At 36.8% G+C, this 20,260-nt stretch overlaps 1 protein-coding gene across 1 annotated transcript; it reads right to left on the bottom strand.

Annotated features, from left to right (window-relative positions):
* Window positions 1–2,439: 2,439 nt before the first annotated feature.
* On the bottom strand, window positions 2,440–17,200 carry LOC146135224 (adhesion G-protein coupled receptor G6-like). Its single transcript, XM_083395710.1, has 14 exons — window positions 17,155–17,200; window positions 16,869–16,957; window positions 15,525–15,686; window positions 15,001–15,083; window positions 13,891–14,003; window positions 13,155–13,310; window positions 11,382–11,554; window positions 10,209–10,361; window positions 9,167–9,273; window positions 8,163–8,397; window positions 6,115–6,248; window positions 5,341–5,470; window positions 3,463–3,646; window positions 2,440–2,612 (listed from the first exon to the last, which is right to left on the bottom strand). The coding sequence occupies exons 1-14, from the start codon at window positions 17,198–17,200 to the stop codon at window positions 2,440–2,442; spliced, it is 1,938 nt and encodes a 645-aa protein (XP_083251836.1).
* Between the last annotated feature and the right edge of the window lie 3,060 nt (window positions 17,201–20,260).

The raw sequence follows: 20,260 nt of genomic DNA, 5'->3' as shown, positions 1-20,260 counted from the left end.
AAAAGCGATTTTGTTTCGTGCGTTGCGCGAAGATTAGTTGATTGCGTGATTTATTTTGGCCCGTTTCAAGAAAATAGTTTAGTTTAAAGGCCCCGTGCAAACTAGAAACTTTGAAATAAAAGTTTTTTTCTCTTGTTTTTGCCAACTAAAAATACAAGATGGCTCTCCAAGAAATACAACACAAATATGCAGCCATTTTGACTCCCTTACCTAGGAAGGTCATGACCTCAGATATGGTGTATAGTTACCTGCATACCTCTTACTTTCTAGTTCACCTTATGTCGTATCGTACTGCCATGTTTTTAGCCTAAAAATGCCACTTTAATATTTATTTCGAATTGTGTTTTTTATGTTCTGTGTTTTGTTTTCCAACCTTATGTTTAGCCACAAACCTATTTTAAAACATTATCAAGCTTTTATAATATATTTAATTTTAAACTGACCTAACTCCAAGTTTGTCCAAACCACTTCTATATTTATGTATTTTACGACTATCGCAAACATGTTGCAAACGAATGGACTCTTTAGGATTCGCCCGCTATACTTTATTCTCGTATTTACGCTACCTATATAACTAAACACATCCTTCAATGTATTTTTGATAATATTTTAACACATTTTGTGCACAACATCCAACGATAACCCAGTTTCCTAAGGTACCTACTTGTTTCATGATGTAAAAAAAGAATTGTCTGATTTTTAAAATAAGATATAAAAAAATACCGAATATACCAAACTAAATAAAAAAACATTTTTGACTAATGAATAGTGTTTCACAAAATAAGTCCTCGCCCCACAAAAACTGTGCAGATAAAAATGCTGACGTATGCCATAAGTCAGTTGTTTGTATCGTATATTTGCCCTTTACTTTCTCAAATAAATGTCTAATCTTCTAACCAACCATATTTGTGAGTTAGCACCAAACAAATTGCTGGGTTTTACAAAAGTGTAAGGTTGAGTAAGTTTTTTTAATAAAATGTTTAGAAACTTTTATATCTCAGTTATCTATTTTTCAAATGCCGAGTGCGACATAAAAGGTTGCCAGGTACGCCGCGGGCAAAAGTATAAAATATTTTAAAATGGAAACTGCTTTTTTTTTCAGTTTCTTTGGCTTAGCTCATTAATCCCATAGTTCGTTCAAGATATGCAACTATTAATCATACGTATTAAAATTGAGAAAGCATTTCGATAGAAATGGTGGTTTAACCAAAAAAGGTTTCAAATGCGCTCTGACGTAAAAATGGTTGAGTCACGCTGGGTTAATTTTAAAGTAACGCATTTAATAAAAAATAAAAAATAATCGGCAGCAGAGAAGCAAAGCGTGCCTGACTGGAGAAACAGATAAACAGCTTACATAAAACCATCACCCCAAAAAACATAACTTAAAACTGAAAGTACAATATAAATGTATACGTGTAGAGTATTAAACTTGGGATCCTTTAGGTCAATAAACTACGCCAACAGAAAGCCGTAACAATGAATATTGCGTGGAATTTAAATGACTGACGCGTTGACAGGGTTATTTCAACATTTTTAAAAACAAGTCTAACTAATATCAATTAAACGGCCAGATATTGGTAAGACAAACAACATTAATCGGAATTACCCAGTCCGCTCGTGTTACGCATACACCGATCAGTTATTATTCAGAGGGTTGCGATTTTTCGCCCATCGTTTATAAAATAACTAAAAGCGTTGTACCATTTTTGGAATTAGGTTTGAGTTCGGCTATGACTGAATTTGACTTCCTAGTTTTGCATTATTTGACTATGTATTCCCTAATTCGTACAAATTACTTTGTTAGCCGGGTACGCACACACAAACATCCATTAAAGATTAGAATTAATTTAAGTACTTTGTTGGCCGGTCAAATAGCCTCTCCCAAACTAAAATAAAAAAGGCACTGCCAACTACTTTATTCAACAGGTTCAACCTTAATAGACCTATCAATGAAGTTAATGGCAGCCACGGCCTTAATACACACAGCTATAAAAGTATTCCATAAATGCAGTGGTCTCTAAACTTAAAGCATAGTTAGATATGGAACACAAAATGCTTGATTTATTTTGTCACCTTAAAAAAATAAACTATGTAGCGGTATATACAAACAGTGCAAGAATAAGCAGTTGTTCAATTAAAGTATTGAAATAGTGAAACAGATGAAAGCGCATTTTAATACTGCAATTAAGACATAACGTCATTGTTAAAGAGCATTTTATTTTCCTGTGTAAAATTGGCCTGAAAAGGTCATTCAAACCCATTTGGACAAAATCAAAAGATATAAAAAACTAGTTTAAAGGCCTTACTTCTAATTCCTTCTTTTCGCTTAATAAGCTAACACTTTGTTTTGCGAACGAGCGACAATCATAAACACCACTGCCATTGTCCTAATCTACAAATCTCTCAATCATAACTTGATGTTTTAGGCTTGGCTGGGAATTAGTCATTTGTAGGTTGAAAATTCACAGGCTGAGGAGTCCCGTGACTGTGCGAGGTTGCACCGGAGACCTTCTCTAGCTGGTAGGTTTCAGTTCCGAAAGACTTGCTGCTACTCTGCTTTTCCGGTTTAAAGATGTTCTCACGAGCGTAATGAATGGCAAAGAGAAAAAATCCTGCAACGGTAGAAATCCAAATTATATAAAGTAAATTTGTTTCAAATTGCATAGCCTCGTAATTAGGCCTACCATGTGTACTCTTTTAGGAGGATTTGTCCCCTTTTCTCAAGAAAACTGAATGGTCCTCGGAGGATGCTTAAAAATGTTAAAATTTCCTCTTCGTTCGCATTTCGAGTTAGTTGCTTATACTTTTAACAAGACTTTTAGGCGAGACCTTGTATATATTGGTTTCAGAAATAGACCTATTATTTAGAAGCTGTCTTCCTTACTGGTGGATATGTCACGTTTTTCTCAAACATAACAATTCTACTTTCGTTTTAGTTGCACATAACGAATTGGTTTAAACAGGGCAAACATCTATAATCATTTTCACTTTTTAAGTGAAATATATTTGTAGTTCAAAAAAGAAAATATGCAGTTAACTGTGTTTTATCTTATCAGTGAATTGAAGAAAAAAACGATTGGGCTTTACTCAAACGTATAAGAGACCATCATCTTGATTAAGAAATCTCGATAAAGTGTTTCAACTTGTTAAGGTGTGTTGAATATAGCGAAATAATCAGTGTATACTTTATCACCTTATAGTAAGTGGATTCTGGCAAACCATTATAATAGTGTATAATTTATCACCTTATAGTAAGTGGATTCTGGCAAACCATTATAATAGTGTATAATTTATCACCTTATAGTAAGTGGATTCTGGCGAACTATTATAATAGTGAATATTTAATAAACTTTTAGTAAGTTGAATTCGGCGAACTATAATAATGGTGTTCACATGTTGTATACTTTATTACCTTGTAGTGAGTTTGATAAAGCGAACTACTCTAACATTGTGTTATATTACCTTGTAGTGAGTTGAATATAGCGAAGAGATAGGCGAACACAGTTGCTCCGGTGCCCCCACTAGTGTCAAAAACGAGGATGAGAGCGAACAACCAAGTTCCTCCCATACACACGAAGAAGCTCATGGACATCAAAACATTTTTTTTAGTTTGAACGCTCCGCAAAGCTTTAGAGGCGCCACGATGCTGGCAAAAAATTGAAATAAAAAAATTAAAAAAAGTTGTACTACATAGCATTAATAGCTTGAATAATTTACGGATTCTATGTAATGACACTATTCGCTCGGCAGGGCACACGTTTAATAGCGGATTATTTTAATGCAGAAATCTGCTTTTCTAATAAAGTCTGGCACTTTTAGAAACATTTTAGTCTACTAACTACTGATACACTTTACACCTTATACAATCAACAGGTAAATAGGTAAACCTAGCAATGGAATAGGTCGATCAAGCAATAGGTAAAGGACTGAAGGTATGTAACATGGTTTGGCATTTCAAAAAATGATTATTTACTACACTGGATAAACTTTTCAGCTAGCGAGCTGTGTTTCAAGTTCAGTCGTTTCATAAAGAGCTACATTGAGTGGATTACAGTATGATGCATTTTTTTAAAGCCAGGGACGCCAAAGTAGTCTAATGTTGGTGCCCCAACACAAATTTAAAACAATATGCTAACACAATGCTTCTTTTTTAGTTTTGTTCATCCCTAGCATCTATCTCCAGATTTCATTCACCCTTGTATCATGATATAATAAAAATATCTCGTCTATGTATAACAGCACAAAATGACTTGGATTGTTTCACAAGCTATCCTCCATTTCTGACATTTCACTCCTTTTAATTGGTTTACCCCTGCAAAAATTATATTCACCCCGTGGTGAACCATTCACCTGATTAAGAAACACTGTGCTAACACATAGAGTTTGAACAAAGCAGCTCGTCGAACCATTGTGACAGTGAAACATTGTTCTGATTTGGTGAATAATCAGGCAAATACAGAGCTTTAACAAAAAAGTTATTATGAATGTTTGGATAATCCAGGTTAGTACAGGCTCTAAAAACGTGTTTACCTTGCACATTTTGGTATAAGTGCTTTATGACTTGTTTAATTGTGTTTTCCTTGCGGCAGTTAGTTTTTCTTTCTTTTTCGGGGTAGAAGATTGCATTATTTTTGGCTTGTAAATGTTTAGCAATAATCTATAATTTACACTGATTCTGTTTCTCTTTTAATAACATCGTTTTGCATTCATTTGTATAAGATATGAATCCACCTGCGTTTGCCATTATGTTGTTTAGAAATTCTACATCTTCAGCATCGGATGGGATCTTTAGGTTTTTAAAACGAATCCGTTTTTTATAAGCCAGATATTAGGTATTGCCACCTACAAATTGGGAAGTAAACCTTCTAAATGAGCTAGAAAATATGTCGGACAGCCGCAGTTTGAACAACTTTGTAAGATTGTTGCTTGCTAACACTTTGTGTTGGCCAACAAATAATTATTATTCGCAGTGAACTATTGTTTTATAACCGAATATGTGTCCCGGTGACGAATAAAAGGTGCTTTACACATTTATAAAACATAGAAGGTTGAAAATGAATAAAGACTTATTCGAAAAGTTCAAAATGCAACCTACTTCTGTATGGGCATTGATATTCTAATTACGTCTTACTACAGCTTACAACCATTATGCTCCCATGTTCGTTTCGCATATTTTTAATTTATAACCCAACATTGTGTTCCGGTGACGAATAAAAGGTGCTTTACACATTTATAAAACGAATTTGTTTTTGTTTTTTTGCTTATCAGGGGCGATTCAGCTTAAGAGCTTTTTAACTGCTAAAAGAAAATTCAAACTTTAAAATCGATAATTTGACTTACAGAGGCAGAAAGATTCTTGCTTTTAAAGGCAGAATGAATAGCTACAGCGTAGAGCCCCATATTGATCACGATGATTACTGCAAACGGAATTCCAGAGAAATATAAAATGTATTCATCTATCAGCCAGCACCTAAAGTAATAAAAATAAGAAAAACTAAGGAGAACCTTTTTCGATAACTGAAAAATGTAAGACAAAGACTTGAAAACATAGAAAACTAACGGCAACAAGATCTAATTTTTGGTAAAACGACACAACAATTTATTTTGTCCTTTACTTGATCAATTGTATTGGATTTTTTTCGTGAAAAATGCTACCTCGGCCTGTGTTTCTTAATTTTTTAGTTTGGGCAAACTAAGAAAAAAAATAAAAATAAATAAAAAAACAAGGCATTTTTTCTACAAAACAATAATACCGTAAAATAAACTTAACAAACAGCCTTAATACACAGCACTGCAATAGATAAATATCCTAATATCAGTTTTCTCAACGAAAGTGTGCATATTACTCTTACTTGCATGCTTATACCGGCCTTTAATTGTCATATGAATGGTGCACTACTGAATTATAAAAGCACACTTAAAAAATACCAATGTGCATATTCCAAAAAATATATTAATATTCTAAAAATATAGACCATTTTTATTATTGTGGTATATTTTTTTTCTAAAATTTTTGTCGTAAATAAGTTTATTTTGACTTTTTTTTTGTGCTGTGTAGCTTCTGGTCAATGTGCAGCGGCAATGTTTGAGAATAGCTGCTTCAGACTAACTTACGTGTCGTCTTGTCGCTTGTAGAAGGACAGATCTACAGCCAGAAGAATTGCCACAAAAACTGCAGGCAGCAGCCAACCAAGCAGAATTGTTGATATGTATAATTTCTTGTTGGATAAATTGTTCATGTAGAACGGCTGAAAGATACAGAAAACTATTTCTTCTATTCCATACTTGGTATTTTATTACATTACAGTACCTAACATTTTTTCCACGATTCGATTCCATACTAAATAACTTGAAGGTCAAAATATAGTATGGTCAAATGGTCAAATAATTAAAAATGATTAAATTGAAAATAAAAATAGACCACAATTAAGTTTAGCTACGAGACATAAAAACGACACACAGCTCTTCGTCCTAAATTATTCATGCCCTCTAATGTTTGTTAAGAATGTAAATTTGTTTCATATATTTGGGTACACTATTCACGGATCTGTAATGTAGCTTGATAATAAACCTATTACATTAACTAAAGATGATACAAGATCGTATCGAAACGTCTTAATCAAGATGATGTCGATCTACTCGACCTTTTTGGCTTTACAATTCATTGCTGCATATACTTATTGATAATAAAGAATGGTATTTAATTCCATTCCGACACCTGGTATTTTGAGTATCAAGCGCACGCCCATAGTTGCCATTCTAGATTATTTTAATTTAGATTTAGATGTTTTGGTTTGATTCTAGATGTTGGATTATACAATCTAGATCTTAAATGTTTTTTAGATTATTATAAAAATAATATAATATAATCTAATTAGTGACAGATTCGCTATCCAGGTTAAATATTTCAGTAATTTAAAAAGTTTAAAATTTTTGCGGATTGAAAATAAATATTAAGGTATAAAATCAAAATTTCGGAAACTGGTCATGTTCAGTAAAATGTTTTATAAAATAGAAAATCTTAGATCTAAAGCTTCAAACAAAAACTTTTATGTAACTTTATACGGCATTAAGCTTTAATGTTGTTTTATTGTCCAAATGTATTCAATATTTTTAAAAATTATTTTAGATTATTTTTTACGTTTCTCTACAAAAAGTCTAGATGTTTCTAGATTAAATTTATTGTAATTCTAGATCTTAACCATAAGAAAAAATGGAAACTATGTTCACGCCTCCCAAAACAAACATCTGTGTCGCAAATTTAAAAGTACCTTTGTGCCGAAATAATGGGTAAATCGCCTTTCGGATCGGCTGGCCGCGCGATACGTTTTTTCTGGGGGATAGGACTTTCTGTGAAAATTGGCAGTCTCCGTTTTTTTAGCGCTGCGTCTTTGTGTGCGATTAGCTTTGTATTGCGTCATTTGGATCGCCATTCGTCAGGTGGATACCGAGAGAATCAGACGCATTTTAAAGGCAGTTTGCAATGTCGTGGTTAGAGACAAGCTGTAGCTCAGCGTTTCTCAACCGGTGTGCCATGGAAGGCTGCCCGGTGCGCCTCGAGCAGAAGGAAAAAATAATGTAGGTCCTATTATATAAAACATATTTTTTACTTCCTATTAAGCTTAGCTCATTGATTCGACAAGCCTTTCAAGTAGAAAACGCAATAAGACCTATGCAAAGCAACAATATCTAAATCAGACAATGTATCTATATTAGGCTACCATAGTAGGCCTATTAAGACCACCGACATTATAAAGCCATATTCGCAGTGATAACCACGACAGAATAAAATCTAAAATAGTCTAGATAAGACCCCAACATGTCGAAATAAGTCCAAAATTAATCAAAATAGGACTTAAATGGACAAAATAGCGTTTTTCGTCTTAAAGGCTGGAGTCCCTTTAAAGATAGGCAACTATAAAACCTATATAATAAAAAAATTGCAGTCAATTCAAGAGAAATACCGGTACAGCTCAAAAATTTCGCGATTGCTTCACTCGCAAGGTGCGCCGCCACGTTTTCATACATTTCTACGTGCGCCCCAAGTAAAAAAGGTTAAGAAATAAAAAAAGTCAATCCTTATCCTTAGCAGCTACTTTGGGGATTGTATCTCGAACTGGTCGGCGGGAACTTTGGTAAAAACCGTACTGCGGTTGACTTACATAGGAAGTCGCCAGAAACGCTGTGAGGGCTTCAACCGTCATCCAGCATAATGACGTCAGAAGAAAATAGTGGATGAGCACGGCGACTGCGACGCAAGCCTCTTGTGACCTCACAATTAACTCGATCTCGCTCAAAATCATGAAGATATTAAGGCTTAACAGCGACACCGCGAGGCTGGATTGTAAAAATGAGCCTCGACTCAATCGCGAGCGCCCCCCGGTGGGCGATTTTTGCCTAAAAAATGACAGAAAGAGGCTTTTTGGTATTATGAAGCAAATAATATAAAACTTAAAAAAAAAAAAAAAGTTTTAAAAACAGTGTTTTGACAAGATGATATGATTAGTTTCACTATGCGCTGATCTGTAATGTAGCTTGATAATAAATTACAAAGCCAAAATATCGAGTAAATCGACGTCATCTTGATTAAGATGTTTCGAAACGCTCTGGTTTCATGATCAGTAAATTTGACTAAAATACAATTAACATTAACTGATGTTGATACAAGGACGTATCAAAACGCATCAGGGTGATGTCGATATTTTTACCTTCGACCTACGACACAATTGCATTTCTTTCGTCGCTCGAAATCAATTTGAACCAACTGAGCGTTTAGCCCTGAAATACTTAACCTGTATGGTGTCTATAGAAAAGTACGATGCTTATTTATTTTAGTAACTGGTACCCCGAACATTGTGATCTTCTCAAAGTTATGGGCTTCGAATTTTATTATCAAGCTACGATAAGAGTAGCAGTTTATTTACTAATTTATTTTTACCGTGGTAGGCATTTGTTTTGTGGCCGCATAAAAAACAGAAAACGTTTTAAAGGGTTGAGTCAAAAAGTGGGTGGTTCCTTTTAATAGAGAACTAGCATTGTTTTGACAAGCTGGTATGAACACTAGCGGCTGAAGATGCATTTCAAGCGTAATTTATTCCATAAAATATTGTAAACTAAAACAAAAATGTAAAAGCTTGATGTGTGCTGAAAAACGAGTTTAACTTACTTTTTAATCAGTATATGTGCAAGCAAAGCGACGAGAAATATTATGGACACACAGCATCCGACCATTGTAACAATGTCCAGTGCCCGTGATTCGGCGAAGTTTGGGTTCTGAAAAATAGTAACGTTTTTCTATTTGTGTTTGCTCCTCAGCAAAAGTATTAAGTCAAATGCTACAGGCATTAGATTTATAGAGTCCTAAAATATATCGGAAATTAGTAAGAAGAAATGTTCGGTACTCAGTATAATACTGTAAAAACATTTCAATTTTGCTACGGCAGTTCACAACTAGAGCAGTGGTTCTTAACTCTGGGCAACCTGTCGAACCCCTACGTTATTCTGCAAGCGTTCGTCGAACCCCAAATTTTCGCTCAGTTTTAGTTTCTTCCTTCTAGCAGCTGAAACTGGGCATAATCAAATTATAAACTTGCATTTATATAGGTTAAATTGGCCGAACTTTTAATTTATTACGTTACGTGACACCTTGGCACACAAAAGAGATTCGATTTTAGCTTGAAATAATAGCATTTATGTTTCAGAGGACGCTCTCGCCGATCCCTTGAAACAGCTTCGTCCAACCCCAAGGGTTCAATCGAACCCTGGTTAAGAACCACTGCACTAGAGTCATTACTGCAATTGTTTTACAGAGACGAATAACATGTATTTTTTATTGGGAACTTTTACATGACAACAAAAATCTTCAGCTTTGGCAAACCTTACAAAAAACTTAGCGCTAGAACCTATACAACCTATAGAGACCACAAATTCACAACTGCTGCCTTTGTGACTAAAACGTACAACTTAGGCAATTATCAAACTTACAAAAAGAGCGGTAAAGTATAAGGGATTATTCGAAACGTTCAAAACCTACTTCTGTATGGGCTTTGTTATTCTTACTACGATACACTTAAAAGCATAATTCCTGGAGGTTGTGGTAAGACGTAGTAGTTTATGTTGAAAATGAATAAAAATTATTTGAAACGTTACTTCTGAATGGGCTTTGATATCCTTACTACAATATACATTCTAATTTATATTTAACTTACAAAAAGAGCTGCGAAGTTGGTGAGGTGGTCGCTCTCACATGTAACCGAGTCTTGAGTGAGTTCAACAAGCCTCATTCCCGCCTGAGACCACGAATCGTTGTGCCAATAACTGCACAGTGTGTTCTCGCGAAGATACGGGTTGGATTCGCTGACCTGGAAAGAAAAAGATATTAAATTAAATCTGCAATTTAAACAACAAAAGTAACACCAAGTTTAGCAGCTGATTTGTTTTATTAGGCCCGTTTATAAACGATTTTAGAATGTATATAATATCAGTGTAATATTATAAACAAGTCATTTAAAAATGATTGAAGTCCAAGTCAACCCATTTTCAATAAATATCAAGTCCATTTCGCATTACAAATAAATGTTGAACTATTAAAAAGAGTATGTAAGGTCTTCCAAAGCAATATTACGCATAGAAAACAACAAAAATGAAGCAAATCGCAAACACATTTTAGACATCGAAATTTTAGGTAAATGTCAATATTTTGGAAAAAAAATTGAATTGAAAAACCTAAGAGTAGTTTAATCTTGGCATAAATGCCTTAATTGCAAAGCAAGTTCTATCAGGGCTTTGAAGCCGGACCTCCGGAGCCGTGCATTTGAAACGGAGCCGGAGCTGGAGCCGGAGCTGGAGCCGGAGCTCTACGTAAAATTCAAACGGAGCCGGAGCAGGAGCTGAAGCAGTTGTGTAAAAAATAGCTCCGGATCCGATGTATTTCATAAGATGCTATGCTATTACTAATGGCTGAAGTCACATAGTTCAACAGCAACCCTTTACAAAATTAAGAATTGTTGCCTCTTTTTGGCGCCACCTTTTCTAAGTAACCATTGTGGTGTTTTTTTTTTGAATTTTTTTATTGTGGTGTTTTGTTTGTGATTATTTTGAAACGCTAGATATTGCTAATTTAGCGTTTATCCTTAAACCTCAATTGTTGATGTAATGGAGCCGGAGCTGGAGCCGGAGCAGTGGTATTAATAAGCTCAGGAGCTGGAGCCGGAGCAATTTAACATTTACGCCTGCTCCAAAGACCTGAGTTCTATGTCCAAACACTTTAATCAAGTACAATCAAGGCATTTTTTTACGCATTTTCAAAACTTTATTCGAAAATGACTCAAATCAATTTGAAACCAATTTTATTTTTTAAATATTATATAAGCATTACAAACCAGTTTCTGTAGAGCCAGTTTAATGACGACAGGGTTTTGGAGTTCAGTTGTGAAGCTACTTTCTCCCACCACAGTAGCAGCAAGCACGACTAAAGATGTGAACTTAAGGCTGGAACTCTTGCTGCTTTGGAACAAACTATCGTCGGAGAACGCGTAGAAACTCGTGCGAAAATCTTCACAAAAAAGCTAGTTTTTAGATCGCTCTTATGTTAAAGCATTCTCAATTGGGTTCTGTGCAAATTCAAATATTTTAAAGGTAGATCTTATGCTAGCATTTTTCGTATAAAATCTGAAACATTTATCTGTAAGATGTTATCTCTGTTTAAGCACTTTCAAAGTCAATTTCAGACTGACAGAGTTTCCTTGAAAGCATAAAATTAACGAGGTTGCGATAGTTTTATATTTATTATAATAATAAAAAATCAATTATACTAACAAAAAAATCAGAATTCACAAATTTTTTTCGTTAAAGGCTGGGTTTTCAAAAAGATTGACAATCCCGCACCGGATATGCAATTTTGTGTCGAAATCTGTAAACTTGATTTATTATCATAGAAAATAAGGAAACCTAAACATTTTTTTTTTCAATTACCGTTAAGTTCAAAATTTAGATTTTTCTATCTTCACTATGGCAATATGCCGCAAGCCAAAGAATAGCATCTGGGGCGCGGGTCGTAGTTTGGTTACCCCCGCCCCTGTTTTGTACTGCAAAGCTGCATTTTGTTTCTGTTTCTTATTTTTTTTTTATTATTTAAGAACAGTCAGGTGGCACTTTTACGACTGAACAAAACCTTTTGTCGTAGCACCAGTTACAACAAGTAAAACGGTTTTAAGAAACAAAACGCAATAACTCAATATTGGACACTGGAAAGTTTCTGTTAGACATTTACCATTTTCATTTCGTTTTAGTTTCATTGTTGGTTTTAAGACCCGCTCTGGCTTACACAGCACACCGCCTTTCACATTTCTGTGAAGCTAACGTAACGGTGGATATGCTCAACAGCATTTAATAAGCTTTATTTTATTTACGTCATGTCCGTACCGTGTCATTTATACGGCTAAGTTTACACTCGTTTGCCTTGTTTAGCAGATGTTTTCCTTACTTTATTTCAAAAGTAAAATATTACCAAGTTAAGCTTAACTAAAGGGCGCTGAAACTATAGCCTTTACAAAGCACGAGATGCTAAATCAACTAACTGTCGTTCCTTTAAAGTTTAAATATTAATCCGAATATGAAAATATTGACCGCACCACCGCTTGATCCGCCCCTGATAATCACATATAACGACCTACCAAAAACGCTCGCCACAAAGCCTTTCATAGTGAATTCTATTTATCACACGTTGTTCGTTTGTACCAGCGGTTCCCAAACTAGGATCCGTGGACCAACTGGGGTCCGTACAGCAGTTTCAGAGGGTCCGCAATGAGAAATTAGTCTTCAAAGCTTTCAAGCAGTTTCAGAGGGTTTGCAATGTATACATAGGCTACAGCAATAATTGTGATTCGATAATAAAGCTTTTCGGGTCCATTGATGAGTTAATGCAGCAAAACAAGTGCACCCATCCCATTAAACGTTTAGCATATTTGATAGTTTTTGTTTTTTTTCTTTGGTGTGATTTTGCATTTTTTCTATAGCATTCTTTGATTTTTATAGGGCCGCGAAATATCAAAATAATATTTAAGGGTCCACCAGGCAAATTTTTAGAAAAGTTTGGATACCGTTGGTTTACACAGGTAACAGTAACTGGTTTTTATTTCATATTCTATTCTTACCTTTATTCTGATTATTAGCTGCAAATGGAACAGTGATGTAGGAAGAAAAATCCCCATCAGGATTCCCGTTGAATAATTGCAACTGATCCGATCTGAATCCTTCTTCTTGGGAAGTTGACAAAGCTCGAACCCCGTAACCAACTCCTAACACCGCGTCTGAAAGTTGAAGTAATCATACATGTATTTTCGTCACTTGGCAATCTTTTAGTGACTTAATTCAACTGCTTGATTTAGTGCACTTAAGTCACCCTTTTTAAATGACTAGTCTTAACCAACTGCTGACACCGCATCTAAAAGTTAAAGTACGGATACTTGTCCTTTTGTCACTTACCATTCTTGTAGAGACTTATTTAACGACTTGACTTAGTGCACTTAAGTCACTGTTTTTAAACACAATCTTGATTTCGTTTTTCTTAACATAATGACTATAGACTTTACTCACGCCGTTTAGACAGGTGGGTGAGTCATATGACACCCCTATGATTGAATTGCTTAATGTCCACGTTATTTTAGTTACGTTAATGGGTGAAATGCTGACTGTAGAGTCGAACTTGAAAAAAATCGCACATTTAGCCGGAGTCGGACTCTGTACTCTGGACCTCTACGCAGTCGGTTTGTTTTGCTAGCTATAGAGTAATATTTGTTTTGGCCGAAGTCCAACTCGGGTTATGTTAAACCGACTACACAGCCCTGTTACGCGCGGCATACAGTTTTAGAATCAGGGCAAAACACCCACCTTCTTGCGTTGGTTCTACAACAGCGATGGCGACTGTGCTCGTAACTTCTTGGTATTCACTGCCTTCTTCAAGTTCAACCTTTTCTCCAACTGCGTCCAACGTCTCGAGAATTCTGCAACGAGTCAAAAAACCTTCCTAAACGAGAACTTTTTAACGGAGTATGAGGTGCCACTGTTGTACCACAAGCATTCGGACAGCCTTAACACCTCATTTAAATCTCTAAATAAAGGCAGATTTAGACAAAGGCAGCTTTAAAATAAAACTCTTCGGTTAAGGCCCGTTTACACTACAGCTACAGTGAGCGGAGATGAGCTGCACTGGGCATGAAATTGTTTTCACTACAGCTGCACTGAGCTGCGCTGGGCGTAAAAATCGCGACAAAACGTAACGTTTTTCTATAGCTGCACGGGGCTTGGGTTTAGCAAAGCGTGAAACGCTCGCCACAATAGAATTTAAATGCAAGTTACGCTTTGCTCTGCTCAGTGCAGCTGTAGTGTAAACGGGCCTTGAAGGTAACAAGAAGTCTAAAGTCAACTTCAAGTTTATTTTTATTAAATATCAAGTCAATTTCCAGCCAAATTCAATGATTAACCCAGTCAACTCATTACCATAGCAAGTCACATTTAATTCAAGATTCCCATCAAAACTAAATCATAAACTAATTAGTAATTCCAAACAATACTTGCAAGCACTAAGAAAGAAAGGAATAGCAAGCACTATTTACGTCTAGAAATTCAGGTAAGTTACCTTTGTTAAGAAAAATGTGTTCAATTAAACCACTGTATACTAATGTAATTGTCATTTACCTGAACTAAAGTCAAATAATTTTTTTAAAGGACAAGTCAAGTCCAGTCAAGTCATTGTGTCCCACTGCTTAGGCCACGGTATTTGAAAAAACGACCTGGGAACTCCCTTGTAGTACCTGATTAAGAACTGAATATATCGTTGGATTTGAACTACATCTATATATAACTTTTTTATTTGGAATGGTTTTATCAGGTGAAGTTTACCGCGTTTTTGACTCAATTGATATGAGCAAGGACCACTATAGCGATCGACATTGCAGTAGTAAACAATGCACTAAAATGAAGTAAAAAAATTCAACTCACTCGTCAGTCTGGTCGCTGTTCTCAAGATCTTCATCAGAAGCTTCTAAAAGATTTCCAACCGTCACCACAACCGAACTGGCAGTCTACAAAATACGCATGTGAAACAATTACCAGGATACTGGTCTTAAACTGAATGAAAACTATCAAAGAACAGACAAAATAAAGAAAAATAAACTTTAAAACTACTCTGCTTTTTCAAAATCCAACAACAGTTTTTTTTTTTAATCCAATATAACAATTGTTAGTAAACTAGTTTTACTAGTTTTTACTGCACAAGCCTTGTAGCAATTTAAATGTAAACACGAGAGACTAGAGTACAAGCCATAGACAAATTTTTAAAAATGTATATCATTTTATCATTTTAACTACCGTTTAGTGTATAAACCATTTTTTTAATTAAAATGACGTTTCTTTTTATTTCAAAAGGTTGAACAAAATAGGGGGGTATTGATTCCTCAAAATTGTCAATGGGGCCAACGGTGTAAAAAAGGCTGAGAACCCTTGGTCTCAACCAAGCGCTTTACCTCAGGAGAAAGAGTTGGAGTGTCGACAACTTCCTCCAGGACTTCCACCACCTCAGCGATGTTCTCCTCTTCCAACTCCTCAGGATTAGACGTGATCACTTCAAGATCGTTCGCAACTTCTTGTCGGTCCTCTTCGGAAGAGATCGTGGTGTTTGCGAGACTCTATACAGAGTAATCGTGCTTTGATTTGTGTAAAAAAAGTGTTAAGATTAACAGTGAGCTTGCTAAAGCACATTTTGATGTAAGTGATTTATGACCTATTTAATTGTGTAATAGGCCCTAATTCTATTTGAATAAGGAACTGCGGTTGTGTAACCATCATTGTATTTATTATATGTTGACTGATAAAGACTTCAGTCGACACTATCAACTTTCAATGAAGTCAACAATGTTCCAATTTCAACTTGAAATATAAAACACTTAAAAATAGCACAATGTTGACATCAGCCATCCTCAGCTACCATTGAAAGTTGATGATGTCGACTGAAGTTTTTATCTGTCACAGACAATGAAACATTCACACATATGTGTGTTAATAGCTGAGATCTAGCCCTTCGAAGCTGCTTTTTGACGAACGACTACGGCTTACGTATAATTAGTACACCGAAAGCCATCGCAGACTCACCGAGTCTGTTCATCTATGATGCAAGCAGGGCAGACTAGAAAAACAACTAGCCTACAGTGAGGTTCGAACTCACGACCTCCTGTCACAGACAATAAACCAAAATAAAATAACTTTATCACTTAACTTGAGCTAAATTTCTTGCAAATAACAGTTTCAATCTTGGTGTTTGCGAGATTCTGGAAATGTTGTGAGTTTTGGGTGAGTTTTAATCGCAATCTATAACAGTAATATTCTAAACAGCTAAAAATTTGAACAGGGCGGCTCGAAAATTAAAACAATTTCATTACGATTGTCACTGAACAAGTGAAAGACTTGAAGCTTAATGTAACCGCTAGACTCATACGCATTATCTTTTATAACAGTAATATTCTTACCAACTAAAAACGGCGTCCATACATATTGTATTTAAACAGGGCGGCTCGCAAATTAAAGCAATTTTATGAAGAAAGTCACTTAACGTGGCAAAGGCTTACAGCTCAATGTTACCGCCTTCTTTATAGTCTGATACGCATTATTTTAAACTAATATCAAGATGATGTTTCTTTTCATTTTATACTGCTTATGACGACAAAAAACTACCAATTTTACCATGAAAATACGCTATAGTTAAATTTATGAACTACATCGTAGGCAAATTCGCAGGGAATATGTGAATCAGTTTGTGGCATGAAAGGTTTGACTCTGCTTTAATGCTCTTGGTAAAAAAGATTGTCTCCTACCTCAATTGTAACACCACAACTTGACAGCCAAGTTGGTTCAAGCCACAATCCTGCAATATTACATGCTCTGGTTCCGTAGGGGATTCTACCTGTAAATCAAATGATAGAATAAAACAGTGGTTCTTAACCGGGGTGCCGCGGCGCCCTGGGGTGCCATCTCTATTGCTCAAGGGTGCCGAGAGATATTGCGAAGTTTTAAAATCTGATTTTTGTTCAATCGGTTAGCTTCTTGATACAACTATTTGTGTACGATTAAAGAACATTATACCAAATGAAATTTTCCCACATGTTTTAAGTTGTTTGTGTTGTTCAAGTTCCATTTCTAGTGACATTTCAGTAAAATGCTTAACGAAAATTCCAGTCTGGGTGACAAAAATCTATTTATTATTTCTACGAGGTGCCGTTAGCCATAAAAAAATTAATATTCACTGGAATAAAACAATTAACGAAAAAATAACTATGTTAGGTTAACATGAATTTAGAAACGATTTATTGAACCGTTATTGGATTCTTCAGGGCAAGTTGTAGTTGAATATGTCGAATACCCGGCTTGTGTTGATTGGAAGGTTACTTCGACTGTTGCTTCTACTTCGGGTTTATAAGAAACCACTTCTTCTGGGCAATAAACTATAACACAAGTGCATGACGGGTTATACGAGTTAGATGTTTTGGTATTGCTATTCTTCTTTGTAAGTAGCATGAGTACTAAAACCAAACGTCATCTACATTGTTTTTTTTTACGGTATGTCGACTTAAACACGCCACTCTCGTTGTTTGTCAAGCCCTAGCTCTGAGCGAAACATTAATACATAAAATCATTTGACACAGTTTTGCATACTGTGCCAATCTTATAAATGAAGTACATACAAACATGTAAAACAAAATCTTGCGCTTCTGATAAGCGTAATGATAGGTCTTTGAAAATAATTTTAAAGCATAACGAAATAAATGCGAAATATTTGGACAAATGACATGTAAATAACGACAAAAACTGTGCTCGTAATCTCAAAAAAGGATATATGGTTCATATAAGCTGCAGCCTTGTAACACAAGCAATAAAAAAAATTAATAGATTAACAGGATTATTACCTGGTTTGCAATTTCTGTTTCCTTCAGTTGGTTCGAACCCTTCTATACACGAACAAATGCACAAGTCATTATCACCAGGGTCTGGTGTGCAAGGACCATCACATCCGATGCACGTTTGACCACAACCAGGGTCGGTTAGTGTTGTTGTCGTCGTCGCTATGGTAGTTGTGGTTGAATCGGTAGTTGACGCAGTGGTGGTTGACGCAGCGGTGGTTGACGCAGCTGTGGTTGACGCAGCTGTGGTTGACGCAGTGGTGTTTGACGCAGCTGTGGTTGATGCAGCGGTGGTTGACGCAGTGGTGTTTGACGCAGTTGGGGTTGACGCAGCTGTGGTAGGCGCAGTGGTGTTTGACGCAGCTGTGGTTGACGCAGTGGTGTTTGACGCAGCGGTGGTTGACGCAGTGGTGTTTGTCGCAGCGGTGGTTGATGCAGCAGTGGTTGACGCAGTGTTGTTTGACGCAGCGGTGGTTGACGCAGCGTTGGTTGACGCAGTGGTGTTTGACGAAGCGGTGGTTGACGCAGCTGTGGTTGACGCAGCGGTGGTTGACGCAGCTGTGGTTGGCGCAGCGGTGGTTGATGCAGCGGTGGTTGACGCAGTGGTGTTTGACGCAGCGGTGGTTGATGCAGTGGTGTTTGACGCAGTGGTGGTTGACGCAGTGGTGTTTGTCGCAGCGGTGGTTGATGCAGCGGTGGTTGACGCAGTGGTGTTTGACGCAGCGGTGGTTGATGCAGTGGTGTTTGACGCAGTGGTGGTTGATGCAGCGGTGGTTGACGCAGCGGTGGTTGACGCAGTGGTGTTTGACGCAGCGGTGTTTGACGCAGTGGTGTTTGTCGCAGCGGTGGTTGATGCAGCAGTGGTTGACGCAGTGTTGTTTGACGCAGCGGTGGTTGACGCAGCGTTGGTTGACGCAGTGGTGTTTGACGCAGTGGTGTTTGTCGCAGCGGTGGTTGATGCAGTGGTGTTTGACGCAGTGGTGGTTGATGCAGCGGTGGTTGACGCAGCGGTGGTTGACGCAGCGGTAGTTGATGCAGTGGTGTTTGACGCAGTGGTGTTTGTCGCAGCGGTGGTTGATGCAGCAGTGGTTGACGCAGTGTTGTTTGACGCAGTGGTGTTTGACGCAGCTGTGGTTGATGCAGCGGTGGTTGGCGCAGCTGTGGTTGACGCAGCTGTGGTTGACGCAGTGGTGTTTGACGCAGTGGTGTTTGACGTAGCTGTGGTTGACGCAGCTGTGGTTGACGCAGTGGTGTTTGACGCAGCTGTGGTTGATGCAGCGGTGGTTGGCGCAGTGGTGTTCGACGCAGCTGTGGTTGACGCAGTGTTGTTTGACGCAGGTGTGGTTGACGTAGTGGTGTTCGTCGCAGCGGTGGTTGACGAAGCGGTGGTTGACGCAGTGGTGTTTGACGCAGCTGTTTTTGACGCAGCTGTGGTTGACGCAGCACTGGTTGACGCAGCGGTGGTTGACGCAGCTGTGGTTGGCGCAGTGGTGGTTGACGCAGAGGTGGTTGACGCAGCGGTGGTAGTAATTACTGGTACGGTTGGTTGAAGACCTGGATCAGCTGGTGGTGTGATTGGTATGGTGGTTGGAACAGCAGTGGTTGTCGCAACTTTCGTTGTTGTTTGATTTGTCGAACTTGCATTCCCACCAAAACCTCCTTCCAAAGATTCAGAAAAACTCATGCTATTTTTGATGGTTTTCCAGTAAATCCACACATCTAAAGGACGACTTAGATTATCACAACCACCGAACCTTCTCTAAAACACCCAGTATAACGTTTTTTATTCTTACGTTATCTAACAGATGTTTTGTAAATTTGTGATTTTGTTATCGCTAGTCAGTGCAGTTTATTATGGGGCCATTTTGAGTTATAATTTTAACATTTTAGGTGATAAGATAAGACAAGCTATCTCTGTCCTAATTTTTCTTACTGTTTACATTTTATCTTGGCATTTTTTGATTTAAAATTGACTACATTAAGAAATCGTTTTTGTCTTAACATGGGCGATTATATTTAGCTATTATTGGCTTAAATTTACGGAGAATTCAAACGAAAAAATAAAGGGAAGACTCACCACATCTTTCAATTATAAAATTGTTCAAAATTTTACTAAATTACAAATGTTTCGACCACTTACTTGGGCAATATTCTTTAAGGCAATGTTTTACCTAAAGTTGCAAAAAAATTACCAGAAGATCAATTTTACAATTAAAACAGTGCCTGGCAGCAACAGTTTATTCATTTCACACATACTGCTCCATTAAATTTGATCAAGTTAAGACAAAGTTTGCAGTCGTTCTTCTTAC

The sequence above is a fragment of the Ascidiella aspersa genome, chromosome 8 (assembly GCF_963924565.1).
Source record: "Ascidiella aspersa chromosome 8, kaAscAspe10.2, whole genome shotgun sequence".
NCBI classification, from domain to species: domain Eukaryota; kingdom Metazoa; phylum Chordata; class Ascidiacea; order Phlebobranchia; family Ascidiidae; genus Ascidiella; species Ascidiella aspersa.
This window is presented reverse-complemented; position numbering and strand designations above follow the sequence as displayed.

Bases quoted from the DNA above. Each gene is read 5' to 3' on its own strand.
- LOC146135224 (XM_083395710.1), bottom strand. From the start codon at position 17,200: ATGTCACTAGAAATGGAACTTGAACAACACAAACAACTTAAAACAT. The intron at 11,555-13,154 runs GTAAGAATAGAA...TTTTTTGTGAAG, and splicing joins AGCTAATAATCAGAATAAAG to ATTTTCGCACGAGTTTCTAC. The intron at 6,249-8,162 runs GTAAGTCAACCG...TGTATCTTTCAG, and splicing joins CGTTTCTGGCGACTTCCTAT to CCGTTCTACATGAACAATTT.